General features: G+C 40.6%; 1 protein-coding gene across 4 annotated transcripts in view; it reads left to right on the top strand.

The window, feature by feature from the left end:
* The window catches only part of OTUD3 (OTU deubiquitinase 3), a 31,472-nt gene that overhangs the window by 4,828 nt on the left and 11,436 nt on the right, over positions 1-15,208 (top strand). Inside the window, exons 1-4 of one of the 4 annotated variants that reach the window (XM_038531772.1) lie at positions 181-3,337; positions 3,566-3,714; positions 8,052-8,164; positions 12,591-12,713. In XM_038531772.1, the coding sequence (XP_038387700.1) occupies positions 3,147-3,337; positions 3,566-3,714; positions 8,052-8,164; positions 12,591-12,713 (576 nt within the window). In that variant the 5' untranslated portion in view covers positions 181-3,146. Of the gene's footprint in view, positions 1-180; positions 3,338-3,565; positions 3,715-8,051; positions 8,165-12,590; positions 12,714-15,208 lie in introns of those variants that run through there. The other 3 variants (XM_038531771.1, XM_038531770.1, XM_038531773.1) reach the window with 3 other exon arrangements.

Raw genomic sequence — 15,208 nt, 5'->3', positions numbered from 1 at the left:
CAGGGTCCTGGGATCGAGCCCCGCATTGAGGTGCCTGCTCAGCAGGGAGCCTGCTACTCCCTCTACACCCCGCTTGTGCTCTCTCTTGCTTCTCTCTCTCTCTCTCAAATATGTAGAATCTTTAAAAAAAAAAAAAAAAAAAAAGAAACAGGTGAAACTAATTTTAATATATATGTAAGCCGTTATATGTTAAAATACTATCATTTGACATACAATCAATATAAACATTTTTAATGAGATATTTTACATTTTTAAAAATACTGTTCAAAATCCAGTATCTTATTCTTAAAACACACCTCAGTTTTTTTTTTCTTCACACCTCAGTTTTGATTAAACACGTTTTAACATGCTCAGTAGTCACATGTGGCTATTGGCTACCGTTGTGTACAACACATATGTAGACAATTACTGGGGATTGCCAATAGATAGAAGTTTACAAGATCCTTAGTTTATAATCTCATTCCATAGAGCTAAAATTTCCTTTCATTTGCTCGAATCTGTGTCTCTGGAGCTCCCATGTTTTAGTTTAGTTTTAGTTTTATTGTACAAATACAGCATCCCTTTCACTGTGACACATAGTTGGACGTAGCTCTCATGTCCCACTGAGCCTGCTTTAGGTTAAACACTAGTTGCTCATGCTCTTCATATTATGTAGTTTAAAGCCACTTCCCATCTGAACACATCTCTCGTAAAATGTGGTAACCAGAATCACATCTAGTGCTCTAGCTGTGGTCTGACCTCAAAGAGGACAAAACCTGTCCCTCCCCCCACCCTGCCCTTTCTGCACATTTACTACTATTATTGCAGCCTTGGTGGCCATTAGTCCTTTCGGTGGCTGTTACGATATTGTCTCCTACTAAGCTATTATTGAGCACCCAGAACTCTTCCTCTATTTACGTAGTTGCTTATTTTTGTGAACTCAAATACAAGACCTTACATATAACTTGGTAGTGCAGTGGTTCCCAAGTGGAGATGATTTTGTCGCCCCCAGGGGACATTTGGCCATGTCTGGAGACAGTATTGGTTGTCCCAACTGATAGGGAAGGAGGTGGTGGAGGTGCCATTGGCATCTAGTGGGTAGAGGCCAAGGATGCTCCTGAACATCCTGCAGTGTACAGGGCAGCCCCCACAACAAAGAATCATCCCCAAATGTCAGTAGTATGGATGTCAAGAAGCCCTGCTGTAGTTTAATGGGTGAAGGTGTGGGCTCAGGAAACAGTTGGGTTCACCTTGAGGGCCTTTGGGCACTGGTCATATGTTCTTGTGGGTGTTATGAGTGCTTCTGCTGGGCTCCCTAAGGGTGCCCGCTGCACTAAGGATGTAGTATGTGTTCACTTTTCCTGTGTCACTGTCTTGTAACTCTGTCAGAAAAGAAAGCAATTTGTCTATCTTGATTTTTCATTTTGACTAATTTTTAGTAAGCTCCAGAAAGTTTGGTAAATATAGAAAAATATATTAAAATACACTTAAGAGTTACTCCTAATTCCACTGTCTAGGGATAACTACAGCTAACCTTTTGGTGCCTGGGTCTGAATCCTGGGCCCACCATCTGTTGGTTTTGTGACCGTGGGTTAAGTTAACCAAGGGGGATAATAATAGTACCTGTCCCATAGAGTTGTGAGGACTGAACATATTTAATATGTATAAAATGTTTAGAACAGTCCCTGGCACATTGTAAGAGCTGTGTAAGGGATGGTTGTAGTGTTTTGCTTTGCATGCATTTGTGTGTATTTCTGTGTCTATGTATGTGATGTGCAGACGTATACGGTCAAGCTCATGCAATATACTTAATTTTATTCCTGTTTTGGCTTATATGGAGGACATTTGCCCATGTTACTGAACATTCTAAGAAAGCATGTTACTTTCTGTAGAATACTATGAATTTAATGTAAGGATAACTGAATACATAATTTTGTGCTAAATCACACCTTAAAAATTTTTTTATATATTTATTTATTTAATTTATTTATGAGAGGGAAAGCAAGAGCACTGGTGCCCACAAGCGGGGAGAGTGGGGGAGAGGGACAAACAGACTCTGTGCTGAGCACAGAGCCCAACGTGGGCTTGATCCCATAACCCTGAGATCATGACCTTAGCCACTGTCGATGCTCAACCGACTGAGCCACCCAGGTGCCTCTAAATCATACCTCTTAAAATCAATCAATCAATCAATCAATCACACCCCTTAAACTAGATTCAAGAATAGACTGATTAGTTGTGGCAAGTACTAAGGGTTTAGAGAAGTTTGAGAAAAAGGCTTAAAATTGAGAACATCTTATCCATTAGTTTGCTTTTTTCCCTGTGGGTGAGAAAAGGCAGCTATTGTTAAATTTTAGCAAAAGACACCTCAATGTTGTATATAGAAATGCTATATTCCAGTCAGTTCTAGAATTTTACCCCAAATTGATGCATAGTTTGTTTCTAGTTTATAGAATCTGCATTCTTTAAATTCTCTCCTCCTCCTTTGCAAAAGCAAACAAAACGAAAAAACCCAAAAGGTATACATTCTCATAGGTTTGAAGAGATTCCTGTTTTTTCATAATTTTCTGTTGAAAACTCACTTTTCTGAGTTGGAAAAAAAAACAAAACTTTTTTCTCCTACACAGTTAGGTCTGAAGTTCTGAAAGTGGTGAATTTATGTTTTGCAATGAGTTTACTCTTCATTTGGAAAAGTGAACAGTTTGGTATGAAATTGGGCAGCTGTTAGGCTTCAGAATGGCTTTTTCCCTTAGTTTTAAGGATACTAGATTGTGTTTGTCTTGTTCAGTTTCTGTGTATCTGGGCTCTGTGATACAGTTTGGAATTTTAGAAGCCTTTGAGGAGTTTCCAAGGAAAGATAGCTCTTGAAGTTTATTACCAGCATTTTAATTTGAGAAACAAAAAATGGTATTTAAAATTCTCATTTGGCAGGAAAAACAACGGTGTTGTGGCTCCCTGGGTGGGAGGAGAGGAGCCAAGGAGGGAGAGTGTCATTGCATAGTACAACTATGTGTTGTCTATGGACTTTTCCTTCTCATAGTCTTCTCCAGTATGTTTGGAGGACTCAAACAGGATGTAGGTTCACTTTCTTCTACTAGGAGCTTAGCAAGTTGCTGTCTTTCTGGTACTCTTTGTCAGATGAATGATTAGTTAGCTGGGCAGCCCTAATGGAGCTTGTTTCAGAGAAGAAGCAGTTGATAGGATTTATTACTTTGGAAGGGGCTCTGGGAATCACAGTCCTCACGTGTGGAACGGCCTGTAATGTCTGGACCCTTCAGGCAGTTAGTGTATTACCACCTCCGTGTATTGAAGCAGCTGAGGCCTGGGAATTTAATGTCTTTCTTCAGCCAGCCAGCTGGTAAGTGGGGAATAAGGTCCTAGTTTGTTGCCTCTTAGGAAGGTGATGTGGTTAAATGTCTTCCCTAGTGCTCTCCCCACGGTGTTTGAGAAGAATCCTGGACTGTCAGAGTTGAGGCTTTATCTCCACATGAAGGATTTCCATGGGTGGCCTTACACGAAGCATCGTTGCTTCAGATGAACTAAGTTCATTTCTAAAAGGTCTTGACCAACATTTTTGTTTTGATAGCAATTGCCTATTCAGAGCACTTGGTGATCAGTTGGAGGGACACTCACGAAATCATCTCAAGCACCGACAAGAGACAGTGGATTACATGATAAAGCAGCGGGAAGATTTTGAACCCTTTGTAGAAGATGACATTCCTTTTGAGAAACATGGTAGGTTCACCGTGGGACACTGGATCCTCCAGGAGTAATGCATTGGGTAATTAAATCCATCAGCATTCCCCACCCTCCCAGCCAGGGGTTTGATTGCATAAATTATGGCATTCATTTATTCAACAACTATTTATTTGCTCTGTAATAGGCAGCATGCTAGACAATTGGGAATCAATAGTTTTAGGTGTCTGTACCCTTAATAAAAATGATGCTGTTAATTAACCTGAAAAGCTGTTTATGGACTTCTTTATTCAGTGAGGGGTAAAAGCCTATAAAATGTTACATAGACTGATCTTCATTTTGAAAGGTATACGTACACAGAAACACACAAGGGGAAAGTGGATAGGTACTAACATTTTATGGTTGTTAATTCTTGGCTCCACTTATTTTCAGAAACCACTCACTTTGGTATGAAATTGGGGATAGTAATAGCACCTAACTTGGAGATAATAATAACACCTAATTTATAGGGTTTTTGGTACAGACTAAATTAGATAATACAATTAAATTCCTAATAAATATCAGCCATCTGGGGATGGCGGAATATGACGGTTTTAAATGATCTTCTGCATATCTTTCTGATTTTTAAAATGACCACTTATTGCTTTTATAATCAGAAAAAGCAATAGTCATTTTAATTTCTCACCAGAAACCCAAACACAACCACTTTTCTTTGAGGCAAGTCAATTAGTGATTTAAATTAGCTCAGATCTATTTAAAATATCTTTATTTATTTATTTTAGGGAGAGAGAAAAAAAGAGCACAAAGATGGATGAGCAGAGAGAGAGGAACAAGCAGATTCCCCGCTGAATGCAGAGCCTGGCGCGGGGCTTATTCCCAGGACCCCAAGATCATGACCCTGAGTTGAAATCAAGAGTTGGACACTTAACTGACTGAGCCATCTAGGTGCCCTAGTACATTTGAGCTTTTATTTTTATTTTTATTTTTTTTTTTGTTTTTTTTTTTTTGTTTTTTTGTTTTTTTTACATTTGAGCTTTTAAACTTTAAGGATTGGGGCGTCTGGGTGGCTCAGTTGGTTTAGCATCTGCCTTTGGCACAGGTCATAATCCTTAGGGTCCTGGGATGGAGCCCTGCATCAGGCTCTCTACTCAGCAGGGTATCTTCTCCTTCTGTCTCTCCTCCTGCTCATGCGCGTGCTCTCTCTCTCTCTCTCAAATAATTAAAACCTTAAAAAAAAACAAAACTTTAAGGATCTAGTAAATGAGGTGTTGATATATTTGTGCTCTATAGCTAACATTTTCATCATAGGGCTCACATAATACCCTTATTAAAAAGCGGCAGAATTGTTGTGTGTTTAGAGAACTAACTCTGGAAATCCTGTCAAGATTGGGCAGAGAGGGCAGCCTGGGTGGTTCAGTGGTTTAGCGCCGCCTTCAGCCCAGGGCATGATCCTGGAGACCCGGGATCGAGTCCCACGTCGGGCTCCCTGCATGGAGCCTGCTTCTCTCTCTGCCCGTGTCTCTGCCTCTCTCTCTTTCTCTCTCTCTCTCTGTGTCTCTCATGAATAAATAAATAAAATCTTTTTTTTTTTTTTTTTTAAAGAATGGGCAGAGAGAGACTGAGAAGGAGGATGAGTTAGAAGGCTCTCCACACTGGCCAGATGAAAGAATAAGAGGGTCTCCATCAGCTCCCGGGGGTGACGAGTAGGGTGCAAACCAAGACACAGTTGACAGTGTAATTGATAGGCCTCATTGGAGATGGGAAGGAGGGGAGGGGGAAGAGGAGACAAAGGTGAATCTGAAAGTTCTGGAGAATGGCTAGGTAGCTGTATCCTTGTACCCTCTATCAAGATAGAGGGCCACAGGAGGAAGACCTTTGGGAAGGAAACTGTCTATGACCCCAAAGCCTTCCTCATTCCTCAGTAGGAAAGGACTTATTCGTTAGGTGCCAGAGGCAAAGGGACACAGCAGCACCCCACCCACCCAGTCACTGAGTTCTGTTCTCAATGGTTCCTCTGGCTCACTTTTTGAGCAGGTACCAGGTTACCAGATGGTCAGCTGTTTACAAGTGTGGGTCTATAGGCCAAGTTTTGCAGTTTAGTGCTATATAAAATGAATTGTGTCATTGGTCCAATTAAAATACCATTATGGATGTTGAGAGTTTTCAGTTTGTGACTGGAAATTCTGCTGTGAATCTCTGCGGTGGAGGTCGCATGGCAGATTTGGGGGTGTGGCAGGACAAGGGACCCAAGCTGGCAGTTGCTAGTGTGAGAGTCACTATAGATGTATGGCGGGAAGGTGTTTTTTTGAAATGCCACTGTGTTTGCCTGATGGTTGGTTGGTTCTCTGTAAGAATTTGAGCCTCAAAAGCCTGAGAGGTGGCTCTGACTGCCATTGCAGAATGAGAATGAAAGGAAACCGTGAAGTCTCTATGTTCCATTTGCAGGTCAGTGGAAGCCTAGATTTACTATTATTACTCTTCTAGTTAATGTATGTTTAATGCCTGACACATGATAGGCACTCAGAAGATATTTGCAAAGTGAACAAATGAATGGCTCATTTAGCTCTTTAGGGCTTGGTTGCCCTGGCATATGGCTGTATTGTTTAGAATTCTTCCTTTCCTTTAGACCCTGGCCCCTTCAGCTCTTTGAAGTCCCTGCTCCTGCCCCATTGTTCATTAAGTCTTGTCACTTCTACCTCAATGTTTTTTCTTTCATTGCTCCCTCGTAATATCCAGCTTCGGTGGCCATTTGCCTAGATTTCTTCGATACATTTTGGACTGATTCCATCGCCTCTTGACCCCCTAGAGTTTGTTTTCCAAATTGCAGCCAGAGTGGTGATCTAAATGTACATCTAAGACATCCCTCCCCTATGTAAAATCTGTTGGCAGCTCCCTACTGACCTGAGGATAAAGTCCAAACTCTTCAGCTCTTCTTATTTCCCCACCCTTGTCTCTTGCTGCTTCCCGCTCTGTTCTGTTCCCCCCTTTCCCTGCCCACTCCCCCGCAGCTCTCAGCAGTCCCAAGTTCCCATGTACTGTACAGCACTCAAGCTCATTCTCTGCTTTGAATGTCATCTCTTACTCTTCTGTCTGTCTCCTACTTGCCCTTTGGGTGTCAGTGCAATTGTCTCAGCTGAGAAGCTCGTCTGATTTACCGTACCTCCCTCTCCCACTACCAGACTGGGTTGTGGTCCTGATCTGAAGTTAGCCAAGTGACAGGGTCTGAGAGCAGTGTTCCACAAAACTTCCGTCTCTTCTGATACCAACTGCAAATTTGGGGTTTCCCAAAACCACTCTCAGGTTCAATAATTTGTTAGTAGGACTTGGAACTCACTGATGGCTATTAGACTCACAGTTATAGTTTGTTACAAGGAAAGAACACAGATCAAAATTAACAAGGGGTAGGTCTGGGCAGGTTACACAGTCACAGAATATTGTCATACACAAACTTCTTGTTTGGATTATTGGGGTTTCATTATGGATTAGTTGTTAATATTATTGATTGCCTAAGTGGTTACACTCAGTATCTAGCTCCTAATCCCCTAGGTTTTCCTAACATCACATGGCCAGAGAGGCCCCCTCTGAGTTACCTCCTTTGCATAAACTGTCAAATGTGGCCAAGGGGCCCATCATCCTTTCACTTGGGAAATTTCAAGGGCTTAGGAGTTCTTAATCAGGAGCCAGGGACAAAGGCTTGACCTCTCTGGGCAAGGTTAAGGTCTTTACTGTATATCCCTTTCCTGCAGCACTTATGCATCACTGGTGCCTATTTTCTTGCTGTTTGTCCCCTGTTGGTTGTAGACTCCTTGAACTCAAACTGTGACTGGCTGCGTAATGGAGTGGCCAAGAGCCAGGTCTTGGAGTCAGGCTGCCTGGGATGCAATCTCAGCTCTGCTGTGTACTGGCTCTGTGACCTTGGGTACTATTATAAACTACTCTGTTCCTTGCTTTCCTTATCTATTAGGTGGTATGCATGATGATATCTCTTTCAGAGTTTTGAGGATTAAAAGTAATCATCTAGAAGTGAATAGGGCCATGCTTATTTAATACATGATAACACTCATCAAGCAAACTGAAAGTTACTCTGGTTATTGTCCCGTTTCCATGTCTCTTACAGAATTAAGAATATAGGAAGCAGTCAGTAACTATTTAATGAAGGAAGAAATGACTCCTTTCTTTATGAATGATTGGTACTCTGAGTAGCAGTTGATGTACTGTTGAACCAGCTGAATTCCTAGTTCTGACTAAGCTAATGGACTTCTCAGATGTATCCTTCCATTTCTTATCATTTAGAACTAAGCAGATACCAAAGCATGTTTACATTTGGGTTTTTCCATTATAAAGAGTTCATTTCTCTCTCTCCTATTTCTGTGCAGTGGCCAGTTTGGCAAAGCCTGGCACCTTTGCTGGCAATGATGCAATCGTAGCCTTTGCAAGAAATCATCAGTTGAATGTGGTGATTCATCAACTTAATGCCCCTTTGTGGCAGGTAGGTCACCTACTGAGGGACTTATCTTAAGCTCTTATTTACAAATAAGCATTGGGAGTGTCCTAAGATGGTGATATTGAACTGTATAGGGTCACTTGAACTGCAGGCCTAACCACAGCCAGGAAGCTGCTGGGGGCTTGGAATTAAACCCTGTGCTATGTAATATGGAGTCTGAAGTAGAAGTCAGAGACCTTAAAAGGTTAGCAGTATTATTCAGCAAGGTGATGCGGATATAGGAGGGCACTTGAGGTGACTACTAGGTATCTTACGGAAGTGTTGAATCATTAAATTGTACACTTGAAGCTAATATTACACTCTATGTTAACTAACTTGACTTTAAATAAAAACTGTAGGGACTCCTGGGTGGCTCAGTGGTTGAGCATCTGCTTTTGGTTCAGGGCATGATCCCAGAGTCCTGGGATTGAGTCCTGTATCGGGCTCCCACAGGGAGCCTGCTTTTCCCTCTGCCTGTGTCTCTGCTTCTCTCTCTCTGTGTGTCTCATGAATAAATAAAATCTTAAAAAAAATTTAAAAATTAAATTAAAAATTAAAAAAATATATAAAAATTCACATACACACCCCAAGTCAGTTAACTGGGTAATTTGAGGGCAGAGAGCCTAATATGGAAATACTTTAGATAATTTTGTAAAAAAGTACAGTGGAAATCTAGAGAATTAATGCCTACGAATTCTGGTTGTAGGTACGTCTATCCCATGTGTATGTTTTGTTATTTTAGGTGGAGGGAGACAAGAACCAAATGCACTTTAGTAAGCATTGCTAAAAAGCGTGTTCTGAATAACAAAATTTATTTCACAGCCTTGGATGTCAGGCTCTTTTTCTGTGCTCTGTCTAGCCATACAGAATGGCTTTAGTGGTTTCTCTATGGCAAGTTAGATTTTACAACATACGTTCAGGATGGTTCCTTAACCCCTGTCGTGAAATACAGGTCCATCCAACAGTTTTCGCCTTTCTTTACCTTTGGTATCCTAAATTAACCTTATCTCCCCCGAAAGTCCATCAAACCAGGCATTCTGGAGTGTGGAGGGCCACAGGTCAGGGGGAAAGTGTTCTGCAGGCTACCAGCCCCTACTCTCCATCCTTGCATTCAGAGCACTGCTTCTCATGTTGTGGCTCAGCTCCTAAAGACTGTGCGTAGGATTTCTATCAGCCCTCCATCCCTTCTTCCCATCACTCTTCCCTTTCTAAGTTTTCTTTTAAATTAGCTAAAACACGTTAATCATAGAAAAATTTGAAAATTCAGAAAAGCCCATAAAAGCAAATAAAAATCACCCAGAGTCTCATTGCCCACAGATTATTACTGTTAACATTTTAGTTATGCCATTCCTGGCATTCACATATACTGTTAGCTAGAAACATTCATACACAACCGGGAAGGGATGTATCACTTGTAAATCACATGTAAGTGGTTTCTTACATACTTGAAGCACATCTACACATATGTAGACACATCCATGTATATGTGTAGATACTTATGTATTTCTGTTATCATAAAGGCAATGATGACTTTTCATTTTTTTAAAAAAGATTTTATTGATTTATTCATGAGAGACACAGATACAGAGGCAGAAACATACGTAGAGGGAGGAGCAGGCACTATGCAGAGAGCCTGATGTGAGACTCGATCTCAGGATCCTGGAATCACGACCTGAGCCAAAGGCAGATGCTCAACCACTGAGCCACCCAGGTGCCCCTTTTTCCCTCATTTTTAAATATACCACCTGCATATAATATTCCTTTGTAAATTGTTTATTTCTAGCCTTTGCTCATTAAAAGTAAAGTTTATAGAGACAATTTGCAGATAGTAAAATTCACCCTTATAAACTTCTGTGTTTTTGTCCGTCACATAACTACCACCGCTGTCAACACACAGAATATTTCCACTACTACAAAAAGTCACCTCATGCCCCTTTGTGTCACAGTTCCCTCTCCCCATCCCTAGTTTCTTGTAACCACTAATATAATGTATGATTTATCTCTTAACAGTTTTGCCTTTTCAGAATGTTCATATAAATGGAAGTATACAGTCTTTTGCACCTATCATAATATCCTTTAACAAAATTATATTACAACAGAATAAATTAGATACTCCGTGGGTTGGTGCAAGATATAGGGAGACAGTGATTGTATGTGTGTTGTTTTTTGGGGCAGTGTTGTCAGATGTACTGACACTAGAGAACACTAATATTTTGTGAGATACTCTCTTTCTAGGGATGTTCTTAGAGCCAATTTGTCATTGTCCCAATTTTTTGTCATTAATGTTTTATTGTTTAGCAGAAGTCATCGCGATCATTTGAATATATAGCATAATGACCCTATTCTTGAAGAGAAATATTTTGTGCCAACTTAGTAACCACAGCCTGCCTTTCCCTCCACTGATAATTATTTTTTTTTTACAGATTTTATTTAATTATTTGAGAGAAAGAGAAAGACTGTGGGGAAGGAGCAGAGGGAGAGGGACAAACAGACTCTGCACTGAATGCAGGGTTCGATCCCACAACCCTGAGATTACAACCTGAGCTGAAATCAAGAGTTGGATGCTTAACTGTCTGAGCCATCTAAGGGCCCCCATAACTGTTGTTTAAGGTTTTTTGGTTATCTAGGTAGTTGTGGAAGATAATTTCTTCATAGTTAAATTTTTTTTTCCCAAATACATTTCTGTAGTGTTTTTTCATGCATTGCAAAACATTGAAAGTATATGTTTTTAAAATAAATATACTTCCTGTACAATGGAACTGTGCACTGGATCTCCTCCATCTTCCCACTCCCCATTGAAGCATTTTCTAAAATTTAAGAATTGAAACTACATTGGTTGCTACTGTTTTGGGTAAGAGCTCTTGCATGAATAATGAGTAGGCTTGCACTAGCAACATGGGGATACTGAAACCTGCATCGTTTCCTGGTTACGCATGGAGTATATGCTTCTGTGAATAGTGTAGACTCCTGTAGCGTAGAAAGTAAAAGTTCCCTGTAATCTCTTTCCCTGTAACATCACAGTTAACAATTTGGTGACTATTTTTCCAGGCTTTTTTTTTTTCCTATTCGTAATGTGTATATAGTACTATTATTTAAATAAGTGCGTGCTTTAGGGATAATGTCATTCAAAGATTCTAATCAACTAGTTTTCTAATTGATTCTAGTTTTCCTTTTCTAGTACTCTTCCTGGGAGGTAAATGGTACTCGCTCTATTATGTGTCAAAACCAGACTCTCTGTACTTTGAGACCTAAGCATTCTACCTGGAGGAAATTTCTGTGGTTCTGACCGCTAGACTTGCTTGGTTCCTGCCTGTTCCATGGCTTTTGCTGTGTCTTTAGAGCAGATACTGTTTGAATTATAAGGGCAGTATCTTCCTAGGACTTTGAGTAGAAACAAGAAGGAGGTGCTGATGTTTTGGAGCTGTAACAAAGAAACAGTTACTGGGCTTTTAAAGGCAGAGATTGGGAATTGCTTCAGAGTTTCTGTGGAGGTGGTGGTTTCTTAGGGGCAAACCCAGGCTGGCCATTAGGGCTTCTGTACGGCTCGACTCCAGGGGACACCATTCTTGTTGGGCTGTGCTCCGTGGGTACCATTCACATAGACTACCTTGGGAGCAGTGCCTTCAGAGTTGTGTACTGTGGTAGTACTGTCTAATATTGTTTTGAAATTGGTATAAGTGGGAGATTTTTGAGTTTGTTCTTGTTAATGTTTCTTAGTATGTAGTTGATGGAAAATGCCATTTTTGTTTTAATGATGAGTGGGTTTACTGTGAAGCCAGTAAAACATGAGTGTCAGGTCCCCCATTTTTATAGTCGCCTTTCAAGGTCTTGGGAGGGGTTCCAGCAATTTAATATTTGTAATTTTGTATTCTTTTTCTGAAAGAGGGCCGCAAGTTGTTTGAGATTCAAGCTGAACAAATCTGCCTCTGGCCCTGGGCCTTCCATCCTAGAAAGGGTCTGGGTGTAGAGGGGCTGAGGGGTGCAGATGCCTCTGAAACATAAGCTTCTTTAACTTCCTTGTCTGTCTGTCCCAGCTTTTGACTATGTGTTTTCATGTGGATGAATTTCTGTATAGTTACATGTTAAGCATATTGAAGCATACATAACATGGGTGGGAGAAAGAATTCAGAAGTTGCCTAAGCATTTTTTTTTTTTTTTAAGAGAAAGTCTTTATTTTTTTCCCCACAAATTAAATCAGAGGCTAAAAACAGGGCCCAGAGTCCAGGTGTGTAGCACCAAATCTCGTAGCAGATGCTTGTCCAATACCTGTTCTTCTGGCCCAGCCCTCTGGCACATCCAGGCCTCTCCTAAATTCGTGTCTTCATAGAGCCTGCTGACTGGGCTTCCCGGACAACTCAGGGGGCATTTCCCTCCCTCAGTTGACACTGTCCAGATCCTCGCTGGCATCTGTCTTCCCTTCTTTTGCCTGCAGATTCGTGGCACGGAGAAAAGCAGTGTGCGGGAGTTACATATTGCATATCGGTGCGGAGAGCACTATGACAGCGTTCGGAGGCTCAATGACAACTCGGAAGCCCCCGCACACCTCCAGACTGATGTGAGTGAGGCCCCTATTTTCTTCCCTTTTCAGCCCTGGAGGAACCAGGTCAAGAGCTGTATGCCCTGGAGCTAAAAACTAGTGATTTTTTTTTTTTTAAAGATTTTATTTATTTATTAGAGAGCATGAGCTCATGTGTGAGTGGGGGAAAGGGCAGAGGGAGCAGTAGGGAAAGAATCTAAAACCAATACCCCGCTGAGTGTGGAGCCCTATGCAGGGCTTGATCCCACGACCCTGAGATCATAGCATGCGCCAAAAGCAAGAGTTGCTGAGCTGCCCAGGTGCCCCCAAACCAGTGATATTTTTAGGGAAAGTTGTCTTTAAGAATCTGTAGGCTTGATTTTGAAAATACTTTTATTAACCTCAATGATAGATAAAATTGTCATTCTTTTGCTCTTCCGAATAGCTGATGACTGATTGCATGAATAGAATTTATATAAAATTCTGAAATTACTTCTGTGTTTTAAAATTAATCCATGCTTCATATCTGAAGTTCAGAAAGCACAGAAAAAGGGGAGAAAATAAAAATTACACAGAGTCAACCACAGTTTTTGTTATCGTTTGATTCTTATGTAGCTGTGTTTCCTGCTGTGTTCTGCTAACATGATTTCATGAGCCTCTTCTAACTTTATTATAAACTTTCTTTATAATTTCAAAAATAAAATGAAATTGCTCTTCCAACCTTGTTCCCCTGCCTGAATGCAACCAGTATTATCAGCATGCCATAAAATCTCCTGGGGATACTTCCCATCTCAAGCCGATGTGTGCGTGTCTGCATGTGTATTCCACTTTTGCTGTCTTTACACACTGCCTGTCCCCGGTTGTAGCATCCTGCATGCACTCTTGTCTACTGTGCCTTTCACATTGCTCCTAGCCTGGAGTTTTGCTCATGGCGGTCTGTAAGGCTACGTAGTGTTATAATGTGTTTGACCAGTCTCCCTGATGAACTTTGAGGCCATTTTCATGCTTTTGCTTTTAGAAACAACATGTGGTGCCCTTATATATACACATGTTCTCACACTTGTGCGAGTGGGCCTGTGGGATGGATTCCTAGAAAGTCCTTCCTGCATCAAAGGACATGTGCATCTATAATTGTGACAGGTATTGCCAAACTGCTGTCTGTGGAGGCTTTACCGGTTTGCACTCCCACTCTTGTCACACATCTCTTCCTGCATCTTTGCTGGTGCAGCGTGGCGCCACATTTTCCAACCTTTGTCAGTGCTGTGGAAAGATTGTTTCCTTAACGGTTTTAATTTGTGGTTTTCTTATTAGTGAGTGTATGCATCTTTTCCTGGGTTTACAACCTATTTGTATTTCCTTTCTTTGTGAGCTGTGTTCATTTTCTTTACCCTTTTTTTTTTAAAGATTTCTTTTATTCATTCATTCATTCATTCATTCATGACAGAGAGATAGAGATAGAGAGACAGAGACACACACAGGCAGAGGAAGAAGCAGGCTCCATGCAAGGAGCACAACTTGGGACTGGATCCCAGGTCTCCAGGACCACGCCCTGGGCTGAAGGTGGCACTAAACTGCTAAGCCACTGGGGCTGCCCTTGTTTGTTTTCTTAAGTGATTTTTCAGGAGCCTTTACATATTAAGCCCTGTCTGTGGTAGGATCTGCCAATATTTTTTTGCAGTCTGTCCATTTGTCTTTTTATTCCTTCTCCAACAATCTTTGCTGTGGTGTTTTAGGTTTTTATGAGGGTAAATATCAGGTTTTTAAATTTTATTTATTTTATTTTATTTTATTTATTTATTTTTTTACATATGTCTTCTGAGTTTTGGGTCATAATTAGGAAGGTCTTTCATACTCTGAGGTTAAAAAGAATTCTCCTATAGTTTATGCGGTTTTGCTTTTTTTCAAAGAAAAAACCACTTTTGTGGTTTTGTTTTTTTCAAAGAAAATTATGTATCTTGTACCTCTTTGGAATTTATATTCCCATAAGTATGTGAGTGTATGGATCCAACTTTATATTTTTCCTTGTGGTTACTTACCTAGTTGTATCCAAGCCATTTAATTATTACATATCTTCTCCACTGATTTAAAATACCACTTTTTTTGCATATAAAATTCCCATATGTAGTTGGGTCTATTTCTAGATGTTGGTTCTATTTCACTGGTTTCTCTGTTCATGTGTTAATGTGTTTGTTGTTTTGATTAAGAGCATATTTTAAAATCTGATAGAGATTTACACCTGGTGGCTCAGTTAGTTAAGCATCTGCCTTCAGCTCAGGTGGTGATCTGGATCCTGGGATCGAGTCCCACGCCAGGCTCCCCGCATCGGGCTCCCTGTTCGGCTGGGAATTTGCTTCTCCCTCTGTGTGTGTGTGTGTGTCTCAAAGAAGTGAAATCTTGAAAAAAAATCTGGTAGAATTTTTCACTTATCATTACTTTTCTTTCTTTATAATTTCCTGCATATTCTTCCTTTTCTTGTGTGTTATGTATAGATATTAGAATAAGGTTGTCAAGTTAAAAGGAAGTCCTCTTGATTT

This window comes from Canis lupus, chromosome 2, assembly GCF_011100685.1.
Source record: "Canis lupus familiaris isolate Mischka breed German Shepherd chromosome 2, alternate assembly UU_Cfam_GSD_1.0, whole genome shotgun sequence".
Lineage (NCBI taxonomy): Eukaryota > Metazoa > Chordata > Mammalia > Carnivora > Canidae > Canis > Canis lupus.
This window is presented reverse-complemented; position numbering and strand designations above follow the sequence as displayed.